The sequence below is a fragment of the Monopterus albus genome, unplaced genomic scaffold, assembly GCF_001952655.1.
Source record: "Monopterus albus unplaced genomic scaffold, M_albus_1.0 scaffold60.1, whole genome shotgun sequence".
In the NCBI taxonomy this organism is placed as follows: domain Eukaryota; kingdom Metazoa; phylum Chordata; class Actinopteri; order Synbranchiformes; family Synbranchidae; genus Monopterus; species Monopterus albus.
The window spans coordinates 2988408-3002796 of NW_018127940.1; the positions used below are offsets into that span (position 1 = coordinate 2988408).

Below are 14389 nucleotides of genomic sequence, written 5' to 3' on the forward strand. Positions count from 1 at the left end.
TGCCTGGAAAACTATAAAATAAAACAGAATAAAAACAAACATTTTACATTCAATTGTTGATAAGGCATTAGAAATCATGAGACACATTATGAGTCCTGTATAACACATTTCAAATTTATAAAAAATGCATTTGAACACAGCTGGGTCAACTGTACTGGGTCAATATTACTTTGGATGAAAATATTTTTTTGAAGGTTATGTCTTATAGTTTGTTTGTTAATAGTGTGAATCACAATGCCAGGCAAACAATGAAGATAATATGCAACTATGAAGCGGTTGACTGGGTGAAGACATACTGTTGAAAAGGCACAGTAACTTTAAAAAACAGCACCATAACAAATAATGATATATTTGGAATAATGATATCTTTGGTTACAGCTGTTCATTATTAGAATGTTTCTGACTTTAAAATTTGGACTTGATAATCTCTTGCATAAAATAACACATGCTAATAAATAAATCATTGCTCAGATATCAGATATATGCCTGCCTTTCAGGAACATGACCTTTCTCTTTTAGTAGACACAAAGATAAAACAAATTCACTAAAGTCGATTCAAACAAGAGAAGGAGAAGCATTCTGCCCTTGGCCACAAACTAAACAAATTTGAAGTGAAAATATTACAGGCTGCATAAACCTGGTTCTGTCAGAGTCTTTGCAGCATCTTAATGTTTCAAACACCAGTTATGTGGGTGAGATTGTGTGTGAGTGTAAGAGAGAGAGAGAGAGAGAGATGAGTCCATGTCGGGCCCCAGGTGTGTGACCGTCACCCCTTTCACCCTTGATTAGTAGCGGCAGTGGACGGGTGATCCATCATGGCTGTCAAAGGAAAGGATACAACTGGCTGGGTCTGTGTGTGTAAGAGAATGAGAGCGAGACTGTCTGTGTGTAGTAGTATGGTTGCAGATGCTTAGAGGCAATCATGTCAGTGGGAGTGTCATTTCTGAATCTGACCTGGATGCAGGGAGGCAGGAGCAGACTGAGCTCAGCAGGGAAGACCATAACTATGAGGCTAAAATGTTTTCAAAACGAAGCAAAAGAAAAACACTCCTTACGTAAGCACAACTTCTCCACAACTTCTGATATCTTTTTTCCAGTGGGAGATCAGGTGACTAAAATGTTACTAGTAGTTTTAATAAATAAGAGATTGGTTCGATCCTCCCTCCTTCTGCTAACATCCATTGTCATGAATTTCCCACTTTATGACCGACCAGCTGTCCATCAGAGTTGGTCGTTTCGGATGAATCTGTTGCCTTCTGAGTGCTTGCCATAGTAGACATAGTGACACTTGGCGAATACCCCTAAAAACACAATAAGAGATTGTGAGTGAGGTGTGCAAAAACAATCTGAATGTATTCACTCCCTTTTATAGCATTTAGCATTAGCAACTTCAGTATACCAAAACTGTTAAACAATGCTCACACCTCACACACACATACAGTACGTAGTATGTACATGAAGCATTTTGGCAGATTTTTAGGTACACCCAACTCAAATGCAGTCCAGTACAACAGTCCTGTAATAAACCCTTCCTTCATGAAGGTGATATAGCTATATACTGAATTTGTATCAATAATGTTATAGTGAAGTAATCTACACTACATCTTACAAATTGATCATACAGGTGAATCAATCTGTCTGCAAAACTTAACATTATCACTTTCATGAAGGGAAGATTTATTGTATGATTGCTGTTTTACACCGCATTAGACTTTCCTACCAAACTACCAGTGGAATGCGGTATTTTTTAAGAACATATAGAGTAGGAAGTTGCTGTTGTTATTTTGCCATTTTTGCTCCTTCTTTTGATTACTATATCATAATTAAAATATTTTTTATTTATAGTAACTTTTTTAATGTCTTTTTATTTTTTTAAATACACTTTTAGCTTCTTATCTCTTCTGCACAAGTTAATGTACTGTATATTGAATTGATGTACACAGTGAATATAATGTGCAAATCAATTCTAAGTATACAAAGCAGTAGTCTCTAATAATGATTGCATCTCAAGTAAGACTGTAGGAGAAGACCGCAAACTAATGTAAACACAGATTGACTCAAAACAAGGTTTAATGTTTTATGAAGTAATAAATAAATTCCATGTGTTTGTCAGGACACAGATGGAATGCTTTAGTGAGAAACACTGAATTTAAACAAAACTGTTTTATTTACTATTGTGCAAAAACTACAGAAGGCGGCTTTAAATGGTAGAACTGAACAGGGACCGAGTTTACCCCTTCGAGGGGATGAGAGATGACTTATTCCAGAGAAAGCCCAGTGAATTCCATGTGCCTCAGGAAAAAGTCCTGATAATAACCTCACACCCGCCCACCCACGTACATACACTTTCACACAGGAAACCATCACATTTATGTAATAGGCTAATACAACACTAGATAATATAGATCCATTTTGGAGTTGAGAGCTTTCTACTGTATACCACTTAATATCCAATTAAGAAAATATTAATGATTCATTTGATAAGTATTTTTCTTCTACCAACGAGGTCTCTGTATTCTACAGTATATATTACAGTATGAGCAGTGTTCGGCAAAGGTAAGCTCTGGAAATACATTTGCAGCAATAATTAACCAGGATTGTGAAAATGAATCCCCACTCTATGCAATCAGAAGATGAATCCAAGATGGCTAGCAGTGCTATTTTTTGTTGTAATGAAGGGGGTCGCCATCCAGGGAGACCTCTGCCCAGAGCTCTGTGGCTGCTCTGCTCCGACTCTGATGTCACAGCACTCTCACTGCTACTTGATGAATGTGACTAGGTGTCACCCCTCGCCAAATGAGGCAAGGACAAGTGGCATTAGTGCTGTCAATGATCCTCTGACAGGAGAACAGACACAGCTTTTGCCAGGCTTTTAAAATAGATATCAAATGAATTATAGGAGAGAGAGGGCCAGAGAGCAGGCAGGATAGGAGAGACTTATGGAAGAGGCGGTGTTGCAGAGGGATGAGGGGTGCTCCAAGCGCTACGTCCAATCACATAATCCAAAGAGACATTGTCAAGGACAGGGAGAGAATGGCAACTAAGTGACAGAAAGCAGAGACGAGGACAGAGATACTGGTGCCATATTAGTGCCAAGCATATTCTGATGCCACCCTCAATTCTAACCAAACCTGACACATCGCTCTCTTTACTCCACTCTCTCTGACTCTTCAAAGTAGGCTCTACCAAGTCACTCACACACACATGCACGTGCACGCATACAGTATACAGATGTACACAGAAACACACCAGTCCCTCGCAGCAGTAGTGGGTGTTCTGTCAGGCGGAGGAGAAGTACAGCAGCAGCAGCAGCCCACAGGCCCGAGGACAAGCTCAGTCAATCTAAATCTGGACTTTGTAGTGGAGCAGTGCTCATTTCCCCTCATAGCCCAGCTACTTGAGGTGATCCAAACACTGAAGTGTGAGGAGCTGTCACCTCCGATAAAATCCAGGACCAGCTCCATGCCTGCCTGCTCCCCTGGTGTGCGAAGGATACATATACTTGTATATTTGTGTGTGCTGCTCTGACAGTGAGGAAGCTGGTGTGGAGAGAAGGGGATGTGAATTCCAGCTGCTGTGACTTGCCTGTGGATATAGGTGCAACGGCTGGAGACTGGGCCTGACACCACAGGACTTGGGGTGTCTCACGTCTGTCTGATCACATGGGCGCCGGGGCCCTTTCATTTATTCACAGCTTACTCTGTGAGAAACTCACTCTCTCTCCAGGAGTGGGGGCCCTTAAACAAATTACCTACTGAGGTACCAGAACCAAGGCTCCAATAAGACATTACCCAGAGGGAATATATTTGTAGGTTGCAACCAAAGCCTTTCACAGATAACCTTCACAGATGAAGGAACTAAAGCCAAAGGCCCCTCAAGCCTTCACACTCTGCTGAGCTCATCACTAGCCTGTGGGGACTGAAAAGGATAGGAGTGAGCAGATTCTTTGAGTCTCCAGCACCAATCAGAAAGCTCTGGACAATGTGTGACCTGCAACTCTCCAACGGTGTTACTGTACATCTGTGATCAAAGGAGAAGAGAAAGAGTATATTAAAGGAAAGAGTAGAAAAAAGGATGAGGTCTGCTTCCTAGTGGGTGAAAGAGTACATATGTCTCAATTTGCTGTGCAACCTGGCAGAAGTTCTAGCTACATTTCAGCACAATATTAAGCAGTGTTTTATGTATAAACACATTCCAGTTCTCTATGTTCCCATCACAGCAAGAGCTTGCTCTTATTATGAGGGAAGCCAGAAGAAGGATGATGTGGTCAGAGGCAGAGAAGGGAACAACTAAGCCGAACTTACTCTTACATAATGCCTTCTGGGGGCACGTTCACGCCTGTGGGGTTCTGCTTGATGAACTGATACTTAATAACAAGGGGTGCCAAACCCAGCAGTCTACAATATCCTCTGTGTACCCTAAGCCATGGATGAGCACACTTGAATCCACACTCGTACTATCACCCATATACACATGATGACAAACCCATACACATTTTTATTTCAAGCACACAAACACAGCACACAGTGAGAACAGTGGGAGTAGCCATTAAAATGACTGATTAACAATGTGACGAGGAGGCTAATGTTTTCATCATGCCCTGATCGAGGAACAGTTAGGACGTTGTTCTGCATATGTCACGCAGCACCTTGTTGTTTATAAGGGGAGTAGCAAACCCTCTGGTCTTTATTCAAAGGCTGTACAATTGGTATCTTGTGTCTTCCGCTTGGTGAATGCTACACTGTAGCTTCATCATCAGAGAGTCTGGTCTTTTCAGAGCTGATTACCCAAAGCATGTATCCTCTCTAAGGGGCTTGATGGGCCATTCTGCCATAGTGTGAGTAAGTGAGCGGTAGAAAGCATTCTATGTAGAAAGCTCCGATATCAAATCGACAGATATGGTAAAAAAAAAATTGCCTGGTGAATAAATCATTTATTTATATAAAGTCTGATCAAATAAAGTAAAAAGAAACTCTATAAATGGCTATGTCCACTAAACCAGTTCCTACAAACAAACACCTGACTCCTTACTCAGAATCTATGAAAGGTATAAGCAGTTATACTTTACTGTCTTGTATAAAATGACCATAATATAAAAATGCTAAAGATGCTATTAAACAACACTGTGTCAGTCACTCAGTGGTTCCTGAGGCTTCCGGTTCATACTCTGTTCTGGACACACTTCTCACCAAAGACATTTTAATTTCTGCAGAAACTCTAACATCTGAACCACCAGATTGATATCGGCTAAAAACTCTGCTGGATACTATGCCTAGATTTTTAAGGACAATCAGTCTGGTAAAAAGGCGGTCTGATTTCAGCCTAATGAATAGACAGCAGAAGTCTTGGCCCCTTCCTAAGCTTGGTGCCTCTGTTTCAGTAGCCTCTGCTCCATGGTATATTTTTTACAAAGAGGGAGGGGTTTCTTTGATATGTTTTTTTTTCTTGTAAGTTGAAAAGTCATAGAATGCAAGTTCATACCAGTAACAGTAGTGTGAATGAGGAAGGTTAGGCCTGTTGGTTACATGGCATCGCCTGCCCAAAAAGAAGTTGATGTACATTTTCCTGAATGTGTCAAATGTAAAATCTAAAAGTCATTAATAATTATAATACTAATAATAGAGTGTCAACACACTGAAATGGGACGGCACCCTACTGTATTACTGGTCATGCATATGGGTACTAGTAATGACACTGAAATAGTATAAGCTTGATTACAGGCCATATTAACTCACATACTCAACTGCAAAAGCACGAACACACTGAAGAGAAAGAGAGAAGGAATCAGAGAGAGGAGGGAGATGGAGTGGTTTTAATGATTGTTCCCTGCATACAATCAGCCTGGCTCTTTTCAAGGGCCATCAATGTGTCACAGAAAGACACATCCGACAGATGTAGCTTTTAACATCAAGGTTATCTATTCCTGGCATGAATCCACAACCCTCCACTTCAAGTTTCTCGTTCTGTCATTTGTCCCCTCCCTTCTCATCTCAACTCAACTACTTCCACTCATTGCTTCTCCTTCTCTTCAATCTTTATTCTTTTAATTACTCTATTTCATTCCTCTCTTTCACTCCCTGAATCCTCTTTGTTTACTGTATTTTTTGTTTTTTTTGCTGTGCTTCTCCCCCTCTTTTTTCCTCTTCCACCCTCTAGTTTAGCCACTTAGCCAACAATTCCATCAGTGCTGCCATCCATCAGGGCAAAAAAGCAATGAGAAGAACCCAATTAACAAGGCAATTACACTTTCTGCATTATCTCCAATGGCTGAAATAACACTGCCAGGCAGGTGGGAGATGAAGTCAGATGGACCTGAGGGCAGATAGCCATAAGAGTTGGTGCAAGAGTGAATTATGAGCTTGGGGCATAGACAGGGCTATTATTGTGGACACGATCCATCTCAGGCTGTCCTTTTATCAGTTCTGCCCAACATCATGAGATGAAGTCACCACCTCCTCTCTGTAGGGAAGCCTGCAGATACAGTAGATAACCCCCCTGCGTCCCATAAACCAACAGCCAGTGGAGTGCAAATCAGCCTATTGAGAGGTGGGCTTGCACACACAACACAGTGCCATGGAGAGAAACTGAACTGCTTCATTTAGTACTGGCATGCTGGATATGTACGTCAATGTGTGAGCAATTAAATAAAATGACCTGTTAAATATTTCCAAAAATGAAGAAGTAAACTGATGGTACCAAAAAAACTCAAGAGCCAGTATATCCACGTTGAATCTCTCATTAAATACTGTACAGGACCATGTATTTGCTCTCTGCTTGATTTCACGGAGTCACTACGTTCGAGGCCAATCAAATGTCCAGTGAAATCAATTATGCAACTATTGCTGGCTTCAATTTGGCCAAAACTGTCAACAGGAAAGGGATGTACGGCTATAGCGTTGCAGGCAATAATGACCCCAGAAGTGTATTTCCACATGCAATCCAGCTTCTCAACAGCAAAATGCACTTCAGCAAGACACAGTACAAACTGGCTGTTTTACTTACTTTGCTTACCAGCAGGCAAATCAGCAACATCTAATGCTTTCCAAATGTTGTCTTTGTGAAAACAGTGTGGACAGTTTATTTTACTTTTTCTTTTCTAGGATCAGCTATATTGCCCACATTCTTTCTTTGCAGTAGGCCATATGGCAGTGGTCAAGGCACTGGTCTGTTATTGAACATGCATATTAGCTGAGTCAAAAATAGCAATATAATGTATATTTGTGTCGTGTATGTCAGTGTAATTTGCATGCAGCAACCTGAAAAAAATCACACTCTGCTCTGTGTGAACAAGGTATAATAATAAGACCACAAAACCAACCAGAAACCAAAAAGACCACAAAAAGGCATCATCTCACTTGCGTGTCATTCATATATGACCTTGAAAGGAGCTGATTGACTGCAGTTTTTAGATATTTAGCCCCTTAAGATTTATGCTGATGTGCAAAACCTGACTGACAAGTAACGGCAATTACACTTTTTGACTTCGTGAGAGGATATGGACTGATGTATACAAAGAGCTTGAAGTCTTGGGCTTAAGTATGAACAAAATAAGCGCCTTAGTTAAATGGAAAATGTGTGGCTTGCCCTGCCTCAAAGTTTGGTCATTTTCAAGCAGAATTCATACATTGCCAGTGCCATATCTTACTGTATAAACCAGAGCCATTCAACAATTTTAGATATAATTTTTGCTCTCAGTGGCTCAGAATTAGCAAAGATTGATTATTATTGCTTTGGAAGCATTTTGGTTGTAGACCACTGGAATTAAAGCGACATTTGTCCTCTACCAATAAACAATATTTAGTCCATTAAACATAAATAGCTGTCATAATGATGCATGCCCCGGACTCAGGCCTTCTCTGTTCTCCCCCTGGCTGTTTACTACGACCAAACAACTGCAGCGCCTGCATGTTCTCAACTTCAGTGTATTGATTAAACTTTTAAATAGCTGCCATATAACCCAGGGACATCAGGAAGATTAATTTGCGTCAATGTTCATCTGTAATTCATTAGCCATTTATAGTCTCCACATCCACACAAGCTACCAGGGAAATGCACACCATTTTTCACCCAGGCAGAGGCTGGGGAGAAGGCAGAGAGAAGGAGGGATGGAAGGAGAGCAGGAGAGACACGCAGGAGGGAATTATGCCTAGAACAGTGGTAGTCCAATGAGCAGAGAATGCACACCAAGGCACGCAGGATGCTTAAAAAACACTAACTTTTAAGCTTCAAACAATCTGTGGTGCAATTTCACAGAAATATAGCTATAACCAGTTTAGACGTAACAAGCCCCCTTATTGCCATGCCTGTTCATCACACAGGGGAAAGACAGCATAACTGCTGCTTTCTATGTTGACATTTGATGAGGCTCTGACGTCAGACTTTCCAAACACTTCTCATCATGCAGCCTGACATGCTGTATACTTCCTGCCAGTGAGCTGGTGGTTGGTCTGCCACTCACTCAAATATGTTTCTCCATCACAGTGTCACAATATATGAGACACATTGTATACAAACATATCTTTGAGCTTTAATTCATTCTACTGCTGCACTGCACATTTTCATTAGGTGTTTGTTTTGATGTCATAAGTAGGTGTAGAGGGTTAAACGTTGGGGTAGAAGACTCCAGTATACAGGCAGAGAGAGAGAGAGAAAGAGAAAGAGAAAGAAAAGACTGAAAAACTGTGTCCATTACTCTGATAAAACAACACACGCATACAGAGAGCCAACAAAGAATAAAAAATAGAATGTGTGTGACTATACTTTTGGGGCGGGTAAACCAGGAGCACACTAGCTTCAGGGGGACTGGCATCACCTGTGGGGACCAGCTGGTCCTCACGACATAGATCATCAAATTTTATGAGAATGATACGATGTAAGGTTTAGTGTAAGGGGTAGGCAAGTAGTGGGCATGGTTAGGAGTAGGATAAGTCTCTCGGAAATTAGTGCAAGTCTATGTGGGGATTCAGTAAATGACAAAAACAAGGATGCGTGTGTGTGTGAGAGATGTTGAATTGAAAGATTTGCTATAGCCACAGGCTGATAGGCTGTCAGGGGAAGGTTGCTGGGTCATGGCTCAACCACCCCTGATCAATAGCATGTTGATGTTGCCACATGATTCTCCTTAAAGTTCAACAACAACCCATTCTGTATGTTTTTATGTGCTTCTGAAGACTGATGTCATAGCAGATGCTGGCTGTGTGATTAGGGCCATTAATGACAGAATAAAATTATGTAATTAATATACAAGATAAAACAGCCTTTCACAAAGAGACATGCAATGCAGTGCATCCTGTATGTAGTAGTTGTGTTTTGAGCACAATGGTATTAGTTTATGTATGAGAAATGACACTCATGACTGTCAGTTCACTAAATGGCTATAATCAAACACTTTAAATTGAGGATGCCATTATTCATTGATGGGTGAATTACAGTTATAACCAGATAAATGCCTATCAGTCTTTGTACCTTCAGCTTATGAGGATGAGAAGGAAATTGAATTCTGGGGCACATAAATTTTGACTGAAGAAAGATTACCATTGTGGGGGGTGTAATGAAAAAAAAAACTGTGAAATTAATTTCTGACATTTATTCCACATAGAGTTAGGCAAGAACATGGGCTACAGTAGCTCTGGAGCTAGGAGATAAAGGGTGGTGGGGGGGGGGGAGTTTAAGGGATGGGGGTTACTCAGCCATTTTTTACAAAGTCCAAAGTCCCCTTGGAGTGCCTTTCCCCACTGTCATCTAGCAACTCACTGACAAAACTGACACACACATTGCATATGAGAAAACAAAAACTCTCCTGTAAGCCTGATAATGACAAGTTGGTTATTTACTGCCACAGCTATTGAAAGGGTTCTTGTACCCTTAAGGGAACATGAAACTGCTAATGATGCCAGTAATCATAAGCGCACATTTTCTCTGTCAACATGTGGATCACAAATCAGCACACACATACCCCAAATGGCCTGACACTGATCGAGTGTGTTCTTCATTACCCCCAGGATTTCTAATTAAAATAAAAGCACAGATAAGTGGTTCAAACCTCTGACCGAAATAAAAAAAAAGCAAAAATCGCAATTAGAGATTTGGCTGTATTCAGTAATGATGCCGTTAATAAGAGTGGCTGGTGACTCACTCAGTGACGGTTTAATCACTGGGACAGGATTCAATAACAAAAGAGCATAATATTAATCACCAGAGAGTGATAACTTCACTGTTCATCTCTTTGACATTGGAGGAAGGGATGAATTAATGATGCTCTCCATCCGAACACATTAAATAATAATTATCAGGCAAAACAGCATGAAAGGGACTGCATAATGAACCCCATTGTCAGGTCAATTACAACCACATAAAACTGTTCAAAGGGAAGTAGCGTGTTGCTAGATAGCCATACTAGAAAGGACAGCAGTGGCTTTATCAGTGAAAGATGGAAGGGAACCTTTTCCCTCTGATATCAGGGCTTTAAAATGTGTTGACCGCTGAATTTCAGTTGACGCTCAAAAGTCATAGAAACTGTGGTCTAGCTGCACATGCCAACTGTAAGATGCCAAAAACCTTCAGCGAGGTGTTCATCAAGGGACGCAGCAAAAATCAGTTATCAAAAGATAAATGATATGATAATGATGGTGTTTCTCTGGCTTGAAAGCAACGTCAGTTGCTAAGTGCCATGTTAACTAAACTCCACTACACAGACAGTGATTGACTTCATGCATCAGTGGACAAAATGGCACCTCGCTACCTGTCAGTGGCAATTTCCATCAAATCAAAGATGGCTAGCAAATTTAGCCATGAGAGGAACTGCTCCCGGAGTTTCACACACATATATATATATATGTACAGATAATATAGGTGCGCATTGTGCAGTATTTTATTCCTTCATCTCACCATAAAATTGAAAGAAAATGATTGTTTCATAAAGCTCCTGCTTTTCACTGAGCACCAGACATGTCAGGTTATCCTCTAGCTTCTCTTTTGGAGCTAGACATCAATTACCACATAGCTGCTACCATTCTGAGACACTCTCTTAAACAAACAGCCTGGCAACCTCCAGCATGACACATATCAATACTAATCTGACGTCTTGTTCCACAGTCATCCCCCACAGACCGTGGCTGGCTGCACCTGTCTGACCGGAGTGCCCAGGGTTGGCTGTACTCCTTCACACTTCCTTCCCCTGCAGACATCAAACACTTATTACTCCCCATCCTGGCCCTGCTAACTGACTGGCCTGTCTGGGCCACATGGGAACCCCATTATTAGAGTCATTTCAGTGCCCATCCTGACGCCTGTTAGGCAGTTCTCTACCTGGGGCTCCTGCTCGCTGCCTGCCCGACTGAGTGCCTGGCCAGCCAAACAGTGATTGGACATGACATGGTGACAGAAAACAGGGGATAAGGGCAATAGAAATAAAAGAACAGAGATGGCAGAGTGGGGTGGACAGAGGTGGGGAGAGAGGAAGGTGGGTATGTTAGCCAGGGCCCTTGTGGTGCAGGGTGTGCCCATCAACATGGATGAGTGTTAGCCAAGAGCCGCATGTCACAATGATGGAGAGGCTGGATCACTCACATCAGAGCTTCATCTGACTGGAAGATATCAATCTCCAGGCCTAATCCAAAAGGACAAGGTAAAATATCCTTTAACATTGCTCTCCCACTCTGCCTTTGTGTGTTCCCTGTTTCTGTCTCTCTAGCGGCTGAAGATGTGTGTGTGTGTAACTTTCACTGCTGGTCCTCAATTGACCACAGTCATTTTCACATCCCATTTCCTCTGTCTCAAGCACTGACAGTCAAATTATGATGGACACAATGGTACCTTGACATATGGCATTTAGCACAATTTATCACTACGTGTGGCAAGAAAAAAGAAAAGTATAGATCACTAAATATGTGCATCATCAAGATCACGGATTCTACCTTTATATTTTGAAAGAGGGTATTGGGAAAAATGAAAATTTGTGTAAGCGCTGTGTGGTGAAGAGGTAAGAGTAATGCATATAGTTATTATAACAAATTAATACAGAAAATAAATGACTGTTTTATTATATTTAGTCATGTGATTATTGGCAAAAAGAGCTAAGTTATATACAGAAAAATGCAACAATCTAATTGCTGCAACAGTTACAAAAGTGCATTTAGGCCAACAAATACTGTAATTATAAGGTTGAAGTGATCAAAAATTCTTAGTGACACCCCATGCTTCTCAAAACTATGGTTGTATCAAATTACCTGTTGACATTTCCTGCTAGAATTTAAACTGATGAATCCACAGTAGGTGTGAGGCAGAGGTGATGATAGGTTTGTGCCGTGCAGAATATTTTATGCCCCTCTGGCCTCCCTGTGCCCCGTTCAGATGGATGTCTCCACTGTAACTCTACTTCTCTTAATTAATATGACATATACCCTGTTTATATGCAGAGAGGGAGGGTGGAGCCAGGGAGATGAAGGTATGAGGGAATGATTAACTGTGGATCTTTCCCTCCTTTTGAGAAATGATCTAGCCTCTTCTGCTCTGCCCAGTCCTCCCTCCTCCTCTCTTCATTTCCTTCTCCCTCACTCTACCTTCACCATGTCTCTCTTTGGCTCACTTCATTTCTTTCTGCTCCCTCCCCTCTCTTTCTCTTTTCCCTTATCTATGTCTCCCTGGCTCTCTTCTCTGCCCCTCTTCTCTCCTCTCCTTTCCTTTCCCCCCCTGACACTCTCGGACTGTCCTCAGCCCCCTGCACATCTCCTGACAGGTAGAATAATAACGCTCGTACATCACTGCCCTGAAAAGTCCAATAATCTAAATCTTCACTTGCCACACACCCCGGGACTCAATTACTTTATTGACATGTAATCTTCATAAGGGGAGAAATATTGAGCATGTAAGGTCAGCCGGTTATGAAGACATATTATCATATTATCTGCATGAGGGTTGTAGGGGCTAGGACCTGACAAAGCTAATTATAATGGTACATGTTTCAGAGCTCAGAGCGTATTATCTGCTTGGCTGCTTGGTTGAGCCACAGCTGAGGTATAGAGGGGAAGGGGATGAGATTTCAAACCTAATAGGGGCTGGATGTCATCTCGGGGCATGGGAATTAATGAAGCCAAATATTATCGACTGCACATCACAGCACTAATATCCTTGATTTGTTCTTTGTATTTGTCAGGAGTACCCTGCCATAGTCTAATGGCTAACAGCATATCACAATATAAGCTGACCATGGAGGCAATTTCTAAAACTGCACAATAACACCGCTTACCTTCAAGTATTGTATAAAAAGTGCAAATAAGCTGTTATTGTTGTAGCTTGAGCTGTTCCTCAGCCAAAATGTCACAGTGGGTTAGTGATGGCAGGAAGGACAGATGCCCATGGCTGTGTTATTGCTTCTCTCCCAAGGTTATCTTAATATCATCCTTCAGCTCTGCCATTACAACCTACTGTCTGCTACATAAAGCAAAACAATAGCTTGGGAGATGGTACAACATATTCTGCAGTGGGATTATTCTTTTGCAACAGTGTATTCCTTTCTAAATATATTTCTCTTTACCATGAGGATACAAGGCAAAGGAAAAAAATAAACAGAAACACAATGGATCAAAGGGTATAAACCAAACAGCTGAGACATTGGATCTCAAGGTCACAGTGTGCAAACAAAGAATCCCACATTTCACTTTATCCAGTATCATACCCTCTATCCCATCTCTGCTATCCAACTGTCTGAATCCTTAGCTCAGAACTGCAGCTGCAGAAAATGCCTGAAATGATGCAGAGCAACCAGCCAGTGCTGCCAATATGTTAACACCTGCTAATGGTTTTAAAGTGAGAGATATTTTTGCATTCATTTGAGGGTCTCCAGGCACACAATCCAAAGAATGGAAATATTTGGTTTATTTGCACTAAAATAATTACTTTTCAAGCTTACATGTTCGATGTCCCAGTCTGATGCTAAACATCCAATGCTATGTATCGGCTCCAATCCAGACATTTTTCACAGGATCGGTATCGGCCAGAATAAAGCCAATCCAATTCAGATCTGTACTGTCCTGTATTTTAGCAGACTTAGTGGCATTTTTGAGCCGTGTCTGTCATGCAACCAACAAGCTGCAACAGCTGTCTACACTGCCCTCTGTTTGCTGGCATATCTCATGGGTAGCTGCCACCTGAAGCCTACTTTAGCTTCAAGTCTATCTTCTCGGTGGCATACACGTAAAATGCTCCACCAGAGCAACGAGAGCTTTTACCAAAGCTGCTTTCTCCAAGTACCAGCCCTGTGATGGACTGGCAACCTGTCCAGGGTGGACACTGCCTCTTGCTCAGACCTTCGTTAGGATAAGCAGTATAGATAATGGATGGATGGAATCTGATCTGTATCATGCCAAAAAAAAAAAAAACTGGATTGGGA

At 41.4% G+C, this 14389-nt stretch overlaps 1 protein-coding gene across 2 annotated transcripts in view; it reads right to left on the minus strand.

Annotated features, from left to right (window-relative positions):
- Positions 1-1078: 1078 nt before the first annotated feature.
- Positions 1079-14389, minus strand: part of lrmda (leucine rich melanocyte differentiation associated) — a 195674-nt gene continuing 182363 nt past the window's right edge. For both annotated transcript variants that reach the window (XM_020603238.1, XM_020603237.1), the window contains one exon: positions 1079-1301. In XM_020603238.1, the coding sequence (XP_020458894.1) occupies positions 1185-1301 (117 nt within the window). In that variant the 3' untranslated portion in view covers positions 1079-1184. The remainder of the gene's footprint in view (positions 1302-14389) is intronic.